Below are 16,160 nucleotides of genomic sequence, written 5' to 3' on the forward strand. Positions count from 1 at the left end.
TTTCAGCCTGCTGTACACTGGTTTGTGCAGATCTAGCCTACCACGCATAGCGATGTGCTTGATGGCAACGTCTCCTGTACCACCGAAATAAAAGAATAATCGGGATATAATAAAACACACCAAAAACATGATTTAATCGGCGTTATCATGTCCACTACAATTACATCTATTCATCACATGAAGAAGAAAACGTCAACATCGCCTGTCATTTGACGTCAGATGTGCCGCAGCCTTGGGGATTAGTCTGATTGCATTGGAACTGAACATACGTGGTTCAATCCCACTCGCATGTCTTTTTTTTTCTCCGATGCTTATTTTATATATACCATATTTAATACAGAGCACTTTTCAACGATTTTTTAAATCGCTTTTTTCTCTCATGATTCCTTTACTGAATAAAACGTAAAGCACAAGTGAGTCTTGAAGGCTTTGCCTCTTTTTATATTCTATTCTGTTGTTCTTCAATTATTTACTTAAGTTTATCACTGAAAAAAAAGTGCTTCACACACACACACTTACACTGGATAAATATGAAAAATAAAATGAAATCATGATACCAGACAGTACATTTGCAAATAAAATATCACTTATGTGTATTATGCGGTACAATATCATGATCAATGTACTGGAACAGGAAAATGCTTATATATATATACAGTTCTTGAAACCATTTATCAAGTTTTACATGAGCAAAAGTACAATACTAATGCAATCTGTTGTTGTTTTTAAGATACCCAGAAAAAAATAAAATGCTCTCTCTCTCTCTCTCTCTCGCTCACGCACACACACACGATCATATTCATAAGACATTATTTGTTCAGATTGTTCAGATGTTACTTACACCCACTTTACAGAAAAAAAACACAAAAAAAAACTGTGTGACAATGTCGAACAAGCCATTAAACCGACTACGCATTACAAAGCCGGGCAGCAGTGTCGTGACACATTAAGTACACAGTGTTGCCAAAATTAGGTTTAAAATGAACGACAAACTTTCAAGCAGCAAATCAGTTCTTTAAGCTCTGTTGTGATTCAACAGAAAGGGTTATGAAGACAAATTCAACAACTCCACCACCCGTGTCTCCCAATCGTTTGCGTACCTGAATTAAAACTGTATTCGGAGTTCGCGTTCAGGTGCTGCTGATACCCCTTTTACGTCAAACAACTTCCTGCACACACCTTCGGCTTCCACCAAACTTGATCGACAACGACTTCACACGTTCTTTTCTTCACTTCACCTCAACACTTCTCAGATCTGAACAAATCCATCTTCGGCGAACACAAAGAATGTGACTTTTTTTGTTTGTTTGTTTTTGTTTCGTGTGTTTTTTGAAAGCGACAATCCAATTTCACTTCTTGTTTTTCCCCCGAGCCGCCAGACCAGGAAGTACAACCTAAGGTGCACCCAGCCTACCTGTCTACTGCGGTAACTTATCAGTGCTTGCTGTGCGATTGATCTCGTGGCGTCTCGCGATAAAGAAAAGGTACTCCCTCAGAAGGCTGTAGTCCACAGTTAGGGAACGTGCATAACACCCTTCAGAAGGAAGTTCGCATTTGCTGCAGCAAAACTTCTCAAACAACAAGCGGGATTAAAGGGGGAAATTTTTACGTCGTGATAATCAGACACAGATGAATAAGCCCACTCCCACCCACCCCCACATCCGCCGGAATTTGTCTCCTCCTACGATATCTCATGCAGCTACCCGTACACTCATCAATTCCCACCATGCACGGACGACCACCCCATCCCCTCCCCCCCCAACTCTCAGAACGCCACAACCTCTCCCCTCCCCCCCCCCACCCGGGCTTCCCCTCCCCCACCTCCTTGATCCCCTCCACCACCATTGCTCAAACCGGGTTCTTCTTCTTGGCTGTTGAGGGCCCACGATCATACGGATTGATTAATCTGGCACCTAATATTGGGGAGAGGGTGTGTGGGAGGGGGGAGGCGGGGGGGGGGGGGGGGGGGGATCGCTGCTAATATTGTGCAGTTGATGTTAATCGATGATGTGAAGAACTTGAGGTAGAGGTGAAGGTGGTATTATTCCACTGCTGTTCAGAGGAATTGGGGGCCCGGCCGGAGGGGGGAGGGGGTGGGGGGGGGGAGACAGAGGGTAGCGAGATGGGGGATTGGGGTGGGCGTGGGGTGGGGGAGGTGGCGTGTGGGTGTGGGGGCCCAGATAACATGCAAACGAGGATGGGGCCGGGTTACTGGAAGTGGTGTTTACTGCTTGGAGACCATTGACGATTTCAGATTCTAAAAATAATATTCACATTATCATACATACTAGTATTATATAACAGCGTTGCTGGCAATGCTCTCGGGATCGGAGATGGGTGTGAAAGTCGTATCAGTTTTGTCCTTTTAGAATGTAACGCATATGTCTGAGGTGTCCATTGTGTAAGATTGCGTCTGGTGATGAAATATGCTAATTGTTTTTTTTTGTTGTTGTTTTTGTTGTTGTTGTTGTTTTTTTTCATCGGTGAACTCTGACAAGAGTACATAATTTCTTTTAGATTCCATGCAAACCTAAGAGTGGTTTAAAAAAAAATATATCTAATTTTGAAATATTTCTATTGTCTGCTTCAAACATAAAATTTTCTTTTAGCTTATTCGAATGCTCGTCAACTAATTATTATGCCGTTGTAATGAGTAATTTTAACATTCACTTGTACAGAGCCTTTAAGAGGTGAGTTCGCACATGTTGTTAGGAATTGTTGGACGACTAAATGTTGCTCGTTCATCTGACCATACTTGTCCACATTTTCGAAGAACAGGATGATTTTTATGTTTTTGCAACTGTGTATTTGGCCTGCACTTTGGTCTTGGTTTTTGTGGTAATCTCCCTTGTCAATGCCAGTGTTTTCTTGCCACATGGTGAAATGGCTTTTACAGCGACGAAGTAAAACGACTTGTGAATTAGCGAATACGGTTACGAGAAAAAAGGTTAATCTCACAAATTGGCTCGACTTTCTTGTTATTTCCTCTGATCGGCTGTGAGTGTTTATTGTTGTTTGTTGTGTTCTGTGTTCAAATGACAACATGCATCACGCCGTCTGCTCCGAATATTTGAAGTTTTGCAGTACATTGGGATACCAAAGTCACAATAAACCAATGACTGCCATTTCATTATCATCATACGTCCACATTTCAGTAATGATGTCAGCACTAAATGAGACTATCTTGATCCCTATTCTACACATCGACAGATACACACACACACACACACACACACACACACTTTCACATACTCAAAGAAATCTGCAGACTCGAAGCAACGTGAGTGGGTCTGCAAATCCATGCAAAAGCAAAACACTGGGAAGTGAAGCAAGAACCCAGGCTACCATGGGAACTTATTCAGCCCGTGATGAGACACTTCCACTGAGACTACATTGGCAATGCCATGACTGGAGATAGGAATAAGCTGAAGACTCACATCCCTTCAAGGGTTTCTGGATCTTCCATCAACAAAGCAACAACCTCCAAGACTGGTATCACTCCACTGAAAGTCAACGGACAGCCTGTTGCAGACACTAAGGCTCAAGCGCAAGTTCTCAGCAACCAATACCAGTCCTCATCAGTGCAGCGCAAGTGTACACAGATGAAGAGTTCCAAACCAAGTGCCCCATGAAAGATGTTGAGCTGTCATCTATGTTAACTGACCTTGCCAAACTGAACCTCAACAAGACCTCTGTTGCAGTTCAGATCAGGGGGACACGTGATCCCCAAGCACTTTTTTTTCTTGTTTATCCTCTCTTTTTCACTCTCTCTCTCTCTCTCTCTCTCTCTCTCTCTCTCTCTCTCTCTCTCTCTCTCTCTCTCTCTCACTTTCTGTGTATCTATTCTAATTTCTATCTGTCTATCTATCTATCTATAAAATATGACATATCTGTCATCCAGTTGTCGATACTGATGACATATTTCTATTCCCCTTCCCCTTCACCCACTTTCTCTCTTTCTCTCTCTCTCTTTCTCTCTCTCTCATCCATCTGTCAATCTGTGTGTGTGTGTGTGTGTTCGCGTGTCTGTTCTTTATCATTCTTTCTGTAGGACTTTTTTTGTTTGTTTTTATTCTCTCTTTCTCCCCTTTTCATTATATATATATATATATATATATATATATATATATATATATATGCTATTGTGACTGATGGAGATTAGCAAGGACAGATTGGAAGAATGGGCCATGCCTAAAATCTTAATCTTTGAATAAAAAACCTTTTGAGTTCTGAGTTCTATCTATCTGTCCATCTGTTTAACTAAGTGTGTGTATACTGATATATTTTTATATACTACTTTTAGTGGGTTTTTTTTGGTTTTTTTGTTGTTGTTTTTGTTGTTGTTTTTTACTATTCCCTTGTCAACTGTGATCAGTTTAGAATGTATCTTCATCATGAGTTCACTGTTGTTGTGTTAGAAAAGATTTTTGGAAATAACAGGCAGAAAGTGAAGTTGGCAACAACAACAACAAGACCAGTTACAAGAGATGTCATCATAAACATAGTAAAACTGAAAGTAATATATATTTTTATCTTCTATTCTCATGTTTAGCACAAGTCAGCATGCCAGCGGACACACTCCAGAATTCTATGGTTGGTGACATAGAGGACATTGTGTCCACCACTGATGTGGGTGTGGCTGACCGCGCACACAGCAAAAGTGCTGTGGTTCCAAGAGCCAGACGCCACCGACAGAGAAAGGGCACTGCAGACACACAGGATGCAGCCTGCGAAGAAGCCGAAGGAGACAGTTATATTCCAGGTGATTTTTGCCCTGTGGTATAGATATTAGATCTACATGGAAAGGGAAGTTATAAACATATCTGTCATAGTTATTATCACAGGTGGATTTAGATTTAATCTCTCTCTCTCTCTCTCTCTCTCTCTCTATATATATATATATATATATATATATGATGATGGAGTCTCCCGTCGGTCCGACGGTTGAATAGGCAGGCAGGCTTATCTGTTGGTGTGTGTCCTCATATGGGAGAAGAGGCCGATTCTGGATCCACAGCACTTCCCACAGGTGTTGCAAGGGAAAATGTCTCCAGAAGTTGAGCCCTGCTTCCTTCGCTCACGCTTCTCCTTGATGGCCAGCATTCTCTTGATATATATATATATATATATATATATATATATATATATATATATATACACACATATATATATTGTATGTTATTATTATTATGATTTTGGCTGCCCTATCACCTGCTCCATTTCAGTGGCATTACTCCCACTTCGCCCAGTTGGAGTCCCTGATGCACAGCCACACCTGGGTTCATCTGTCGCAGTCCCAGCATCAGCAGCCCGCAACGGCACAAGGAACCAACGATGTTTGGTTGCTAGGAGGCCACACACCTGAGGAGACCCAGCACTGCTGCTGAGTCACTTAGGTGTTCAGTGTGCGTGTTCTGATTCAACGTGCTTTGGTCACCACTTCCTAAACCTCTTACTGATGACAATATTTGCATATTCGCAGAGCCAGACTGGTTGATTAAGTTTGTGAAACTGTAAGGTTGTTAGTTGTTACACTCCAGGGGATCTTTCCAATGGTTTATATTTATTATGCTCATGACGGGCGCAATAGCCGAGTGGTTTTAAAAAGCGTTGGACTATCAATCTGAGGGTCCCAGGTTCGAATCACGGTGGGTAAAGGGTGGAGATTTTTACGATCTCCCAGGTCAACATATGTGCAGACCTGCTAGTGCCTGAACCCCCTTCGTGTGTATATGCAAGCAGAAGATCAAATACGCACGTTAAAGATCCTGTAATCCATGTCAGCGTTCGGTGGGTTATGGAAACAAGAACATACCCAGCATGCACCCCCCCGAAAACGGAGTATGGCTGCCTACATGGCGGGGTAAAAACGGTCATACACATAAAAGCCCACTCGTGTGCATACGAGTGAATGCAGAAGAAGAAGATTATGCTCATGGTGGATCAAGTTTGTGTTCAAACTTGTACTGTATACATTGCGAAAGACAATGCAGGCTCAGAGATTATGATCATAATGTTTATGAATTTATAAGTCTGGTGGTAACACAACCCATATTGATATCATTGATGGCATGTCTGATATCTTAGAAGGATTTCCCTAAAAGAATTTTGTTCTAATTGTCTTAAAACAGCTTTTTGGAGTTGTTCATTGCAAAATAACAATTTTCTGTTGTGTATACTTTGCAGTGTGATTTTTAAGACTTGTAGCTTATTGATTGCTGTGGTATTTATTTCTGTACATGTGGAAATTTATGTGATGCAAACAGCAGAATGATGTGTTTGTGCAGGAACGCAAAAAGTGTTTGTCAAAACATGGGGATGCTCTCACAACAACTCAGACAGTGAATACATGGCTGGACAGTTGGCAAGCTATGGATTCAAAATTGTTGGTGAGCTTTGTGTGTTTTCTGTGGTGTTGCTAAAAGTTTATTTCTGTCTTTTTCATTCTTTGTGTGTTGTTGTTTGTTGTTTTTGTTTTTGTAATGATGTGCCATGTATGCGGCTGGTACAGGGTTTGCTTGTGGGTGTCATCCACAACATTGGAAATTCGCAGTTCATAGCTGATCAAACTCAGATTTGGCGAACAGACAGAAATTGATATTGTTCAAGATCTGTTTGATTTGAAAGAATTTTCACTGCTGGTTTTATTGTTGATCAGATATATATCATACTTTATAGCATTGTTTATCAATTTATTTGATTTTTTTTTTTTTTTACGAGAAAAAGTTCTTTGAACTTGCTATTGTTAAATATAATCCTTTTGAAACTAATGAAAGCCATGTTGTTGCTGTTTCCTTCCAAACCAAGCTGTTTCCTTCAATACAGGATTTTATTTTTGGGGTATGAAGGCTAAACAAACAGATGATCAAATACTGCACAGTAATTGAATAAACATGAAATTTAAAAACAACTATAATAAGTGAACTGCACAGTACTTTCAGCTCTCATCGCTTGAAGCTGACAGGTGGTGGAGATCAATCATTTGGAACATTCTCTCTGAAAGATTATTTTATTTTATCTTATGGTTCTGCGAAAGATTATTTTCTTTATACCTCATATATTTTTTTTCCCCAGAACTGGTCTATTTTTAGCACTGCAGTTATAACTATTTGCTTTTAAATTTGAAAGTAACCAGTACGAAATTATCAGCTCCTGTGTTCTGTCGGCAGAGAACAAAGAGGAAGCAGACTTGTGGCTGCTGAACTCCTGCACGGTCAAGAGTCCCGCCGAAGACCACTTTCGCAACGAAATCACACAGGCCAACAACCTGAACAAGCGACTGGTGTTGGCTGGCTGTGTGCCTCAGGGTCAGCCCAACGCGTCATACATGCATGTGAGGGCGTTAGAATATTGTGTTGTCAGCCCAATGCGTCATACATGCATGTGAGGGCCTTATAGTGTGTTTTGTTATCAGTCCAATGCGTAATATATGCAAGTGAGGGCCTTATAATGTGTTGTAGTTGTTGTCACTCCAATGTATCATACATGCTTGCGAGGGCCTTAGAATGTGCTGTGTTATCAGTCCAATGCGTAATACATGCATGTGAGGGCTTTTTGTGTTTTGTTGTCAGCCTAATGCGTCATACATGCATGTGAGGGCTTTGTATTATGTTGTCAGCCCAACATGTTGTACATGCATGTTAGAGGCTTATGTTATTGTGTTGTGTAGTCAATCCAGTGCTTCGTACATGCATGTGAGGGCCTTATAGTGTGCTGTGTTGTCAGCCCGACGTGTCAGACATGCATGTGAGGGCCTTAGAATGTGTTGTGTTATCAGTCCAATACGTCATACATGCATGTGAGGGCATTAGAACATTGTGTTGTCAGCCCAACGCGTCTTACATGCATGAACTTCATACACACATAAGCCGCACTTATTACCTGTACCGGAACACATACTGATACTATGGAAAAGCGGTCAATACTGTAGGTTATGAAAGAAACAAAAGCGGAAACAACACAAAGAAAAGCAAGTGAAAATACTGCTAGTGCCACACACACACACACACACACACACACACACACACAACGAAAATAAGATCCATAATTTAGGGATAGTTAAATTTATTCAACGTCGTCCTGCTGACTGAATCCACTGAAATCTTCGTCTTCAGTGTCCGAGTTGAAGAGAACCAGCACAGCTTCCTCCACCATCTTGTCACTGACTTCAGCCTCACTTTCACTTGATGAACATGAACGCAAGGTGGAGGTCACTGCTGGTTCGTCACTTGCACTGTCATCTGCAAGGTTGATTGCCTTCAATTTGAAGGCTGCCTCATAGGCATTACGTTGCGTTTTCGGCATGATGAGGGTGTGCGCTTGAGCGGATTTGATTTTTAAAACGTGAACAGTTAGCACACTAACCTGAAGCTCATCCAAAAATTCATGGACAGAAATCATGATTTTGGTGAGTTGAAGGGCGGCTAAGAATAGACGAGAAAGTGACACTCCCGGGATCGTTAAAATTCTCAAATAAGCCGCATCATTGTATAAGCCGCAGAGGTTGAAGCTAGGAGAAAAAGTTGCGGCTTATAGACCGAACTTTACAGTAATGTGTTTTGGTGGTCAGCCCAACGCTTCATACATGCATGTGAGGGCCTTGTAATTGTGTGTTATACGTAGTTGTCAGCTCAGTGCTTCATACATGCATGTGAGAGTCTTGTGATGTTGTGTTATAGTTGAAAGCTCAATGCTTCATACATGCATGTGAGAGTCTTCTGAAGTGTTATAGTTGAAAGCTCAATGCTTCATTCATGCATGTGAGAATCTTGTGATGTTGTGTTATAGTTGAAAGCTCAATGCTTCACACATGCATGTGAGAGTCTTGTGATGTTGTGTTATACTTGACAGCTCAGCGCTTCACGCATGCATGTGAGAGTCTTGTGATGTTGTGTTATAGTTGAAAGCTCAGCGCTTCATATATGCATGTGAGAGTCTTGTGATGTTGTGTTATAGTTGAAAGCTCAATGTTTCATACATGCATGTGAGAGTCTTGTGATGTTGTGTTATAGCTGAAAGCTCAATACTTCATACATGCATGTGAGAGTCTTGTGATGTTGTGTTATAGTTGACAGCTCAATGCTTCATACATGCATGTGAGAGTCTTGTGATGTTGTGTTATAGTTGACAGCTCAGTGCTTCATACATGCATGTGAGAGTCTTGTGATGTTGTGTTATAGTTGAAAGCTCAGCGCTTCATACATGCATGTGAGAGTCTTGTGATGTTGTGTTATAGTTGAAAGCTCAATGCTTCATACATGCATGTGAGAGTCTTGTGATGTTGTGTTATAGCTGAAAGCTCAACGCTTCATACATGCATGTGAGAGTCTTGTGATGTTGTGTTATAGTTGACAGCTCAGAGCTTCATACATGCATGTGAGAGTCTTGTGATGTTGTGTTATAGTTGAAAGCTCAGCGCTTCATACATGCATGTGAGAGTCTTGTGATGTTGTGTTATAGTTGACAGCTCAATGCTTCATACATGCATGTGAGAGTCTTGTGATGTTGTGTTATAGCTGAAAGCTCAACGCTTCATACATGCATGTGAGTCTTATGATGTTGTGTTACGTAGTTGTCAGCCCAACGCCTACCACATACATGAAACATTGCTCTTTGGAGTGCGCCACAGAAATGTTTTGTCACTGTGTTTATTTTATCATCACAGGGTCTGAGCGTTGTGGGCGTGCAGCAGATTGACCGTGTGGTGGAGGTGGTTGAAGAGACTTTGAAAGGTAAAAAGTGGTTGAAATGCAATTGCTTTTGTTGTGTGTGTGTGCGTGTGCGTGTGCATGCATGCGTGCGTGTAAGCACGCACGTGTGTGTGCGTGTGTATCTGTGTGTATGTGTATGTGTCTGTGTGTGCATGTATGTGCATGTGTGTATGTGTGTGTGCTTGTGTGTGTGTGTGTGTGTGCTTGTGTGATTGTGTTTGTTTTTGTATGTGTAAGCTCAGATTTTTTAACACATTTTCTGTTTGTTTTTGTTCTCTGCAGGCCACACAGTGAGATTATTTGGTCAGAAGAAACAGTCTGGCAAGAAATCTGGCGGGGCGTCCCTCAGTTTACCAAAAATACGCAAGAATCCATTGATAGAAATTATTGCCATCAACACCGGGTAGGTTGATTCTGTTATCATTTTTGCAAGCTTCAATCATTAAAAAATATTTGTATGTATAAAAGTGTATGTTATTGTGACTCCCTTGCTAAGATTCAGTTGTTTAAATGAAATTTGTTACATTTAACTCGTTCGAGCAAGATTTGGCGTTACAGCTTACTTCTTCTTCAGTCTTTTCTGAAAAAGAAAACTGAAAGATTTCAAAAGCTAACTCATTAGCTAGTGTTTTGTGGAGAATTTACTTCATCTGTTAGTTTCAGTTTCAGTTTTAGTAGCTCAAGGAGGCATCACTGCGTTCGGACAAATCCATATACGCTACACCACATCTGCCAAGCAGATGCCTGACCAACAGCGTAACCCAACGCGCTTAGTCAGGCCTTGAGAAAAAATAAAAATTAAAAAAATAATAATAATGAAAATAAAATAAACAAATAGATAAATAAATAAATTACTTCTAAATAAATAAATAAATAATAAAAAAAATATAATAATGAAAAGAAAATAAACAAATAGATAAATGAATAAATAAATTACCTCTGTAATGAAATAAATTTCATCTGTTATCTGACTGGTTGTCGCCTGCAGCTGCCTGAACCAGTGTACTTACTGCAAAACCAAGCATGCCCGAGGAGACCTGGGCAGCTACCCTCCAGAGGAGATCGTGGAGAGAGCAAGACAGTCCTTTGCAGGTGGGTGAAGGCATCAGCTCTGCGTGTGGCGAGTGTGAATTATGTTAAGCTTCTCACTTGCTTCCAGTGCGGAGGAGGAGGAATTGTATGTCCCATCACACATACTGGTGATTGTACATTTTGTTAGAGTATACTGATTTTTTACATTTGAATGTTATTGTTTAGAAGAGGAGGGAGAGTTCAGGGAAATCAGGTAGGTGGAGGGTGGAATGTTTGAAACAGACATTTAAGTACAATTAAAGAAAATTTCTTAATGGTCGTTGTAAAAGAGAAATTAATCTAACTGGAGAAATAATTGATAATAAATGCTAAACGTCTTGTCATGACACAGCTTCCAGTGACTGCATGTAGGCATGGGGGAGGTTATGTAATCACCTGCTTTAGAGTGAAACCACTGCTTGAGAGACATGGCAGCCGAGCGGTTTTAATGCTGGAATTCACTTTCAGAGTTCTATGGATGGAACAACCAAGTGGTTAAATCGTTGGACTTTCAGTCTTAGGGTCTGGGGTTCAGATCCCTGTCATGGTGTCTGGTGGGTAAAGGGTGGAGATTTTTTTGTTTTCACAGATCAACGTTTGTGCAGACCTGCCAGTGCCTGAACCCCCTTTGTGTGTGTACACAAGCAGAAGATCAAATACGCATGTTAAGGATCTCATAATCCATGTCAGTTTGGTGGGTTATAGAAACAAGAACAAAACCAGACATGCATTCCTCCGAAAGCGGAGTATGACTGCCTACATGGCAGGGTAAAAACTATCATGAACATAAAACCCCACGAGTGTAGGAGTTTGTGGGTTGCAACTTCAGCGTTCACTTGCATGCAAAGGAGGAGTTCCATGAGGTTGGTGGTTCAGATCTTGGCGCTGTCAGGTAGGTGAACGCTGGATATTGTCTCCATTCTCCTTAATAATAATAATAATAATAATGGTATTTATATAGCGCTGAATCTTGTGCATAGACAAATCAAAGCGCTTTCGCACCAGTCATTCTCACACATGCATAACTCAACTGGAGAAACTGAAGACAAGGAAGAGGCAGGGAAGGGAGGCTATTTTGGGAAGAGGTAGGTTTTAAGGCCAGACTTGAAAGAGCTGAGTGTGGAGACTTGACGAAGCGAAAGAGGAAGTTCATTCCAGTTGCAAGGTCCAGAGACAGAGAAAGAATGGCGGCCAACAGTCGAGCGTTTGAATCTGGGTATGCGTAAATGGAGTGGATCCGAAGCTGATCGTAGTGAGCGAGATGGAGTGTAGAGGTGAAGGCAGCCACAGAGATAGGAAGGGGCTGATTTGTGAATACATTTGTAGCATAGAGTGCTGATCTTGTACTTTATTCGGTGTGAGACAGGGAGCCTTAATGCATGTGCTGATCTGCTGGTGCTTCAGTGCTCTTTGTGATGCACTCATGCACAAGATCAGATGTGTGCATCATGTATAGTGTGACCGATCCCTGGAAAAAAGCTCCTGAAGTAGTGGAGTGGAAAAAAAAAGTCACCCATGTAGATTTCCACTTAGAGAAGCAACAAATGAAGGTTGGGGTTGCTGTCCATAAATGCAGAAGAAAAATGAAAATAGAATTTGTGTGTTTGTTTGTGTGTGTGTGTGTGTGTGTGCATGTATGTATGTTTGTGTGTGTTTGCATATGTACGTGTGTTTGTGTGCGTGTGTGTGTGTGTGTGTGTGTGGCAGAGGGGGTGGTGGAGATCTGGCTGACCTCAGAAGACCTGGGTGCCTATGGACACGACATTGGCGTCACCCTTCCAGAACTGTTGTGGCAACTGGTGGAGGTCATCCCTAAAGGCGCTCGGCTGCGACTGGGCATGACCAACCCCCCCTACATTCTGGAACACCTTGAGGTACCACTTGCGTCGTTTTCACCTGAGTGCTTCAGTTTCAGTTTCTCAAGGCGGTGTTACTTCATTCGGTCAAATCCGTTTATGTTACACCTCACCTCAGGCAGATCCCTGACCAGCAGTTTAACCTGTCATGATAGTCAGACCTTGTGAGGATGCATATACATTTGTGTACCTACCAGAGTGGATATCTTCTACAAAATTTTCCCAGAGGTACAACACTTACGTTGCCATGGGTTCTTTTTCAGACCGCAAAGTGCATGTTGCACACGGGACCTCAGTTTATCATCTCTGAATGACCAGACGCTTAGTTTGATTTTCCATTCACGCTTGGGAGAAAGGGTGAGACTGGGATTTGAACTCAGTCCCTCATGGCCAGTGTATTGGCAGATAAGCTTCTGAGCCGTTCTGTCACTTTCCTCCTTTCGTTTACAACTGTATGTGGAGTGATGGCCTAGAGGTAACGCGTCCGCCTAGGAAGCGAGAGAGAATCTGAGCGCGCTGGTTCGAATCACGGCTCAGCCACCGATATTTTCTCCCCCTCCACTAGACCTTGAGTGGTGGTCTGGACGCTAGTCATTCGGATGAGACGATAAACCAAGGTCACGTGTGCAGCATGCACTTAGCACATGTAAAAGAACCCACAGCAACAAAAGGGTTGTTCCTGGCAAAATTCTGTAGAAAAATCCACTGCGATAGGAAAAACAAATAAAACTGCACACAGGAGGAAAAAAAAAAAAAAGGGTGGCGCTGTAGTGTAGCGATGCGCTCTCCCTAGGGAGAGCAGCCCAAATTTCACACAGACAAATCTGTTGTGATAAAAAGAAATACAAATACAAATGTGTGGCTGCTAATCGTGCATGTCATTTACAACTCTTGTGTGTGTTGTCATCAGTCATATGTCATTTACAATTGAGCGTGTGACATTGTTAGTCATACATGTCGTTTACAACAAATTGACTTGTATTTATGAAAAGGAGATGGACAAAATACTGAACTGACTTACTTTTGTGTGTGAACAGATGGCCAGAATACTGAACCGATTGGCGTGTGTGTGATCAGGGGATGGGCGAAATACTGAACCGATTGACGTGTGTGTGATCAGGAGATGGCCGAAATACTGAACCAATTGACTTGTGTGTGTGATCAGGAGATGGCCAAAATACTGAACCAATTGACACGTGTGTGTGATCAGGAGATGGTCAAAATACTGAACCGATTGACTTGTGTGTGATATCAGGAGATGGCCAAAATACTGAACAGATTGACTTGTGTGTGTGATCAGGAGATGGCTAAAATACTGAACTGATTGACTTGTGTGTGTGATCAGGAGATGGCCAAAATACTGAACAGATTGACATGTGTGTGTGATCAGGAGATGGCCAAAATACTGAACCAATTGACATGTGTGTGTGATCAGGAGATGGCCAAAATACTGAACCGATTGACGTGTGTGTGATCAGGAGATGGCCAAAATACTGAACCGATTGACATGTGTGTGTGATCAGGAGATGGCCAAAATACTGAACAGATTGACATGTGTGTGTGATCAGGAGATGGCCAAAATACTGAACTGATTGACATGTGTGTGTGATCAGGAGATGGTCAAAATACTGAACCAATTAACATGTGTGTGTGATCAGGAGATGGCCAAAATACTGAACCGACTGACATGTGTGTGTGATCAGGAGATGGTCAGAATACTGTACCGATTGACGTGTGTGTGTGATCAGGAGATGGTCAGAATACTGAACCGATTGACGTGTGTGTGATCAGGAGATGGTCAGAATACTGAACCGATTGACATGTGTGTGTGATCAGGAGATGGCCAAAATACTGAACCGATTGACATGTGTGTGTGATCAGGAGATGGTCAGAATACTGAACCGATTGACATGTGTGTGTGATCAGGAGATGGCCAAAATACTGAACCGATTGACATGTGTGTGTGATCAGGAGATGGCCAAAATACTGAACCGATTGACTTGTGTGTGTGATCAGGAGATGGCTAAAATACTGAACAGATTGACATGTGTGTGTGATCAGGAGATGGCCAAAATACTGAACCGATTGACATGTGTGTGTGATCAGGAGATGGCCAAAATACTGAACCGATTGACGTGTGTGTGATCAGGAGATGGCCAAAATACTGAACCCCATTGACATGAGTGTGTGATCAGGAGATGGCCAAAATACTGAACCGATTGACGTGTGTGTGTGATCAGGAGATGGCCAAAATACTGAACCGATTGACGTGTGTGTGTGATCAGGAGATGGCCAAAATACTGAACCGATTGACATGTGTGTGATCAGGAGATGGCCAAAATACTGAACCGATTGACATGAGTGTGTGATCAGGAGATGGCCAAAATACTGAACCGATTGACATGTGTGTGTGATCAGGAGATGGCCAAAATACTGAACTGATTGACATGTGTGTGTGATCAGGAAATGGCCAAAATACTGAACTTATTGACTTGGGTGTGTGATCAGGAGATGGCCAAAATACTGAACCGACTGACATGTGTGTGTGATCATGAGATGGTCAGAATACTGTACCGATTGACGTGTGTGTGTGATCAGGAGATGGTCAGAATACTGAACCGATTGACGTGTGTGTGATCAGGAGATGGTCAGAATACTGAACCGATTGACATGTGTGTGTGATCAGGAGATGGCCAAAATACTGAACCGATTGACGTGTGTGTGTGATCAGGAGATGGTCAGAATACTGAACCGATTGACATGTGTGTGTGATCAGGAGATGGCCAAAATACTGAACCGATTGACATGTGTGTGTGATCAGGAGATGGCCAAAATACTGAACCGATTGACATGTGTGTGTGATCAGGAGATGGCCAAAATACTGAACTGATTGACATGTGTGTGTAATCAGGAAATGGCCAAAATACTGAAACGATTGACATGTGTGTGTGATCAGGAGATGGCCAAAATACTGAACCGATTGACATGTGTGTGATCAGGAGATGGTCAGAATACTGAACCAACTGACGTGTGTGTGTGTGATCAGGAGATAGCCAAAATACTGTACCGATTGACGTGTGTGTGTGATCAGGAGATGGTCAGAATACTGAACCGATTGACATGTGTGTGTGATCAGGAGATGGCCAAAATACTGAACCGATTGACATGTGTGTGTGATCAGGAGATGGCCAAAATACTGAACCACCCGCGGGTCTACTCCTTTCTGCACGTGCCGGTCCAGTCTGCGTCTGACAGCGTGTTGATGGACATGCGCAGAGAGTACTGCTGCGCTGACTTCAGGCGTGTGGCAGACTTCCTCAAAGCAAGGTGACTCCACTGCAGATTGCATGCACTTTGTGTTGTATTGATTTGTATTGTATTGTGCTGCATATTGTGTTGTATTCTCATTGTGTTATGTTGTACTGTATTGTATTGTACTGGAAATTGTGTTATGTTGTATCAGTTGTATTGTGTTGTACTGTGTTGTGTTGTATTGTCTTGCATTGTACTGTGTATTGTATTG

At 42.0% G+C, this 16,160-nt stretch overlaps 2 protein-coding genes across 3 annotated transcripts in view; one reads left to right on the forward strand and one right to left on the reverse strand.

Annotated features, from left to right (window-relative positions):
* Window positions 1-1,399, reverse strand: part of LOC143294702 (tyrosine-protein kinase Yes-like) — a 35,702-nt gene extending 34,303 nt beyond the window's left edge. Inside the window, exon 1 of the mRNA XM_076606108.1 lies at window positions 1,101-1,399. The gene's annotated coding sequence lies outside the window, so the exon portion shown is untranslated. The remainder of the gene's footprint in view (window positions 1-1,100) is intronic.
* Window positions 1,400-2,840: 1,441 nt separating this feature from the next.
* LOC143295149 (threonylcarbamoyladenosine tRNA methylthiotransferase-like) overlaps window positions 2,841-16,160 on the forward strand; it is a 34,776-nt gene continuing 21,456 nt past the window's right edge. Inside the window, exons 1-9 of one of the 2 annotated variants that reach the window (XM_076606719.1) lie at window positions 2,841-2,947; window positions 4,553-4,762; window positions 6,288-6,389; window positions 7,170-7,333; window positions 9,665-9,731; window positions 9,993-10,113; window positions 10,699-10,802; window positions 12,489-12,655; window positions 15,819-15,964. In XM_076606719.1, coding sequence (XP_076462834.1) covers window positions 4,564-4,762; window positions 6,288-6,389; window positions 7,170-7,333; window positions 9,665-9,731; window positions 9,993-10,113; window positions 10,699-10,802; window positions 12,489-12,655; window positions 15,819-15,964 — 1,070 coding nt within the window. In that variant the 5' untranslated portion in view covers window positions 2,841-2,947; window positions 4,553-4,563. Of the gene's footprint in view, window positions 2,998-4,552; window positions 4,763-6,287; window positions 6,390-7,169; window positions 7,334-9,664; window positions 9,732-9,992; window positions 10,114-10,698; window positions 10,803-12,488; window positions 12,656-15,818; window positions 15,965-16,160 lie in introns of both variants that reach the window. The other variant, XM_076606720.1, reaches the window with a different exon arrangement.

The sequence above is a fragment of the Babylonia areolata genome, chromosome 20 (assembly GCF_041734735.1).
Source record: "Babylonia areolata isolate BAREFJ2019XMU chromosome 20, ASM4173473v1, whole genome shotgun sequence".
Lineage (NCBI taxonomy): Eukaryota > Metazoa > Mollusca > Gastropoda > Neogastropoda > Buccinidae > Babylonia > Babylonia areolata.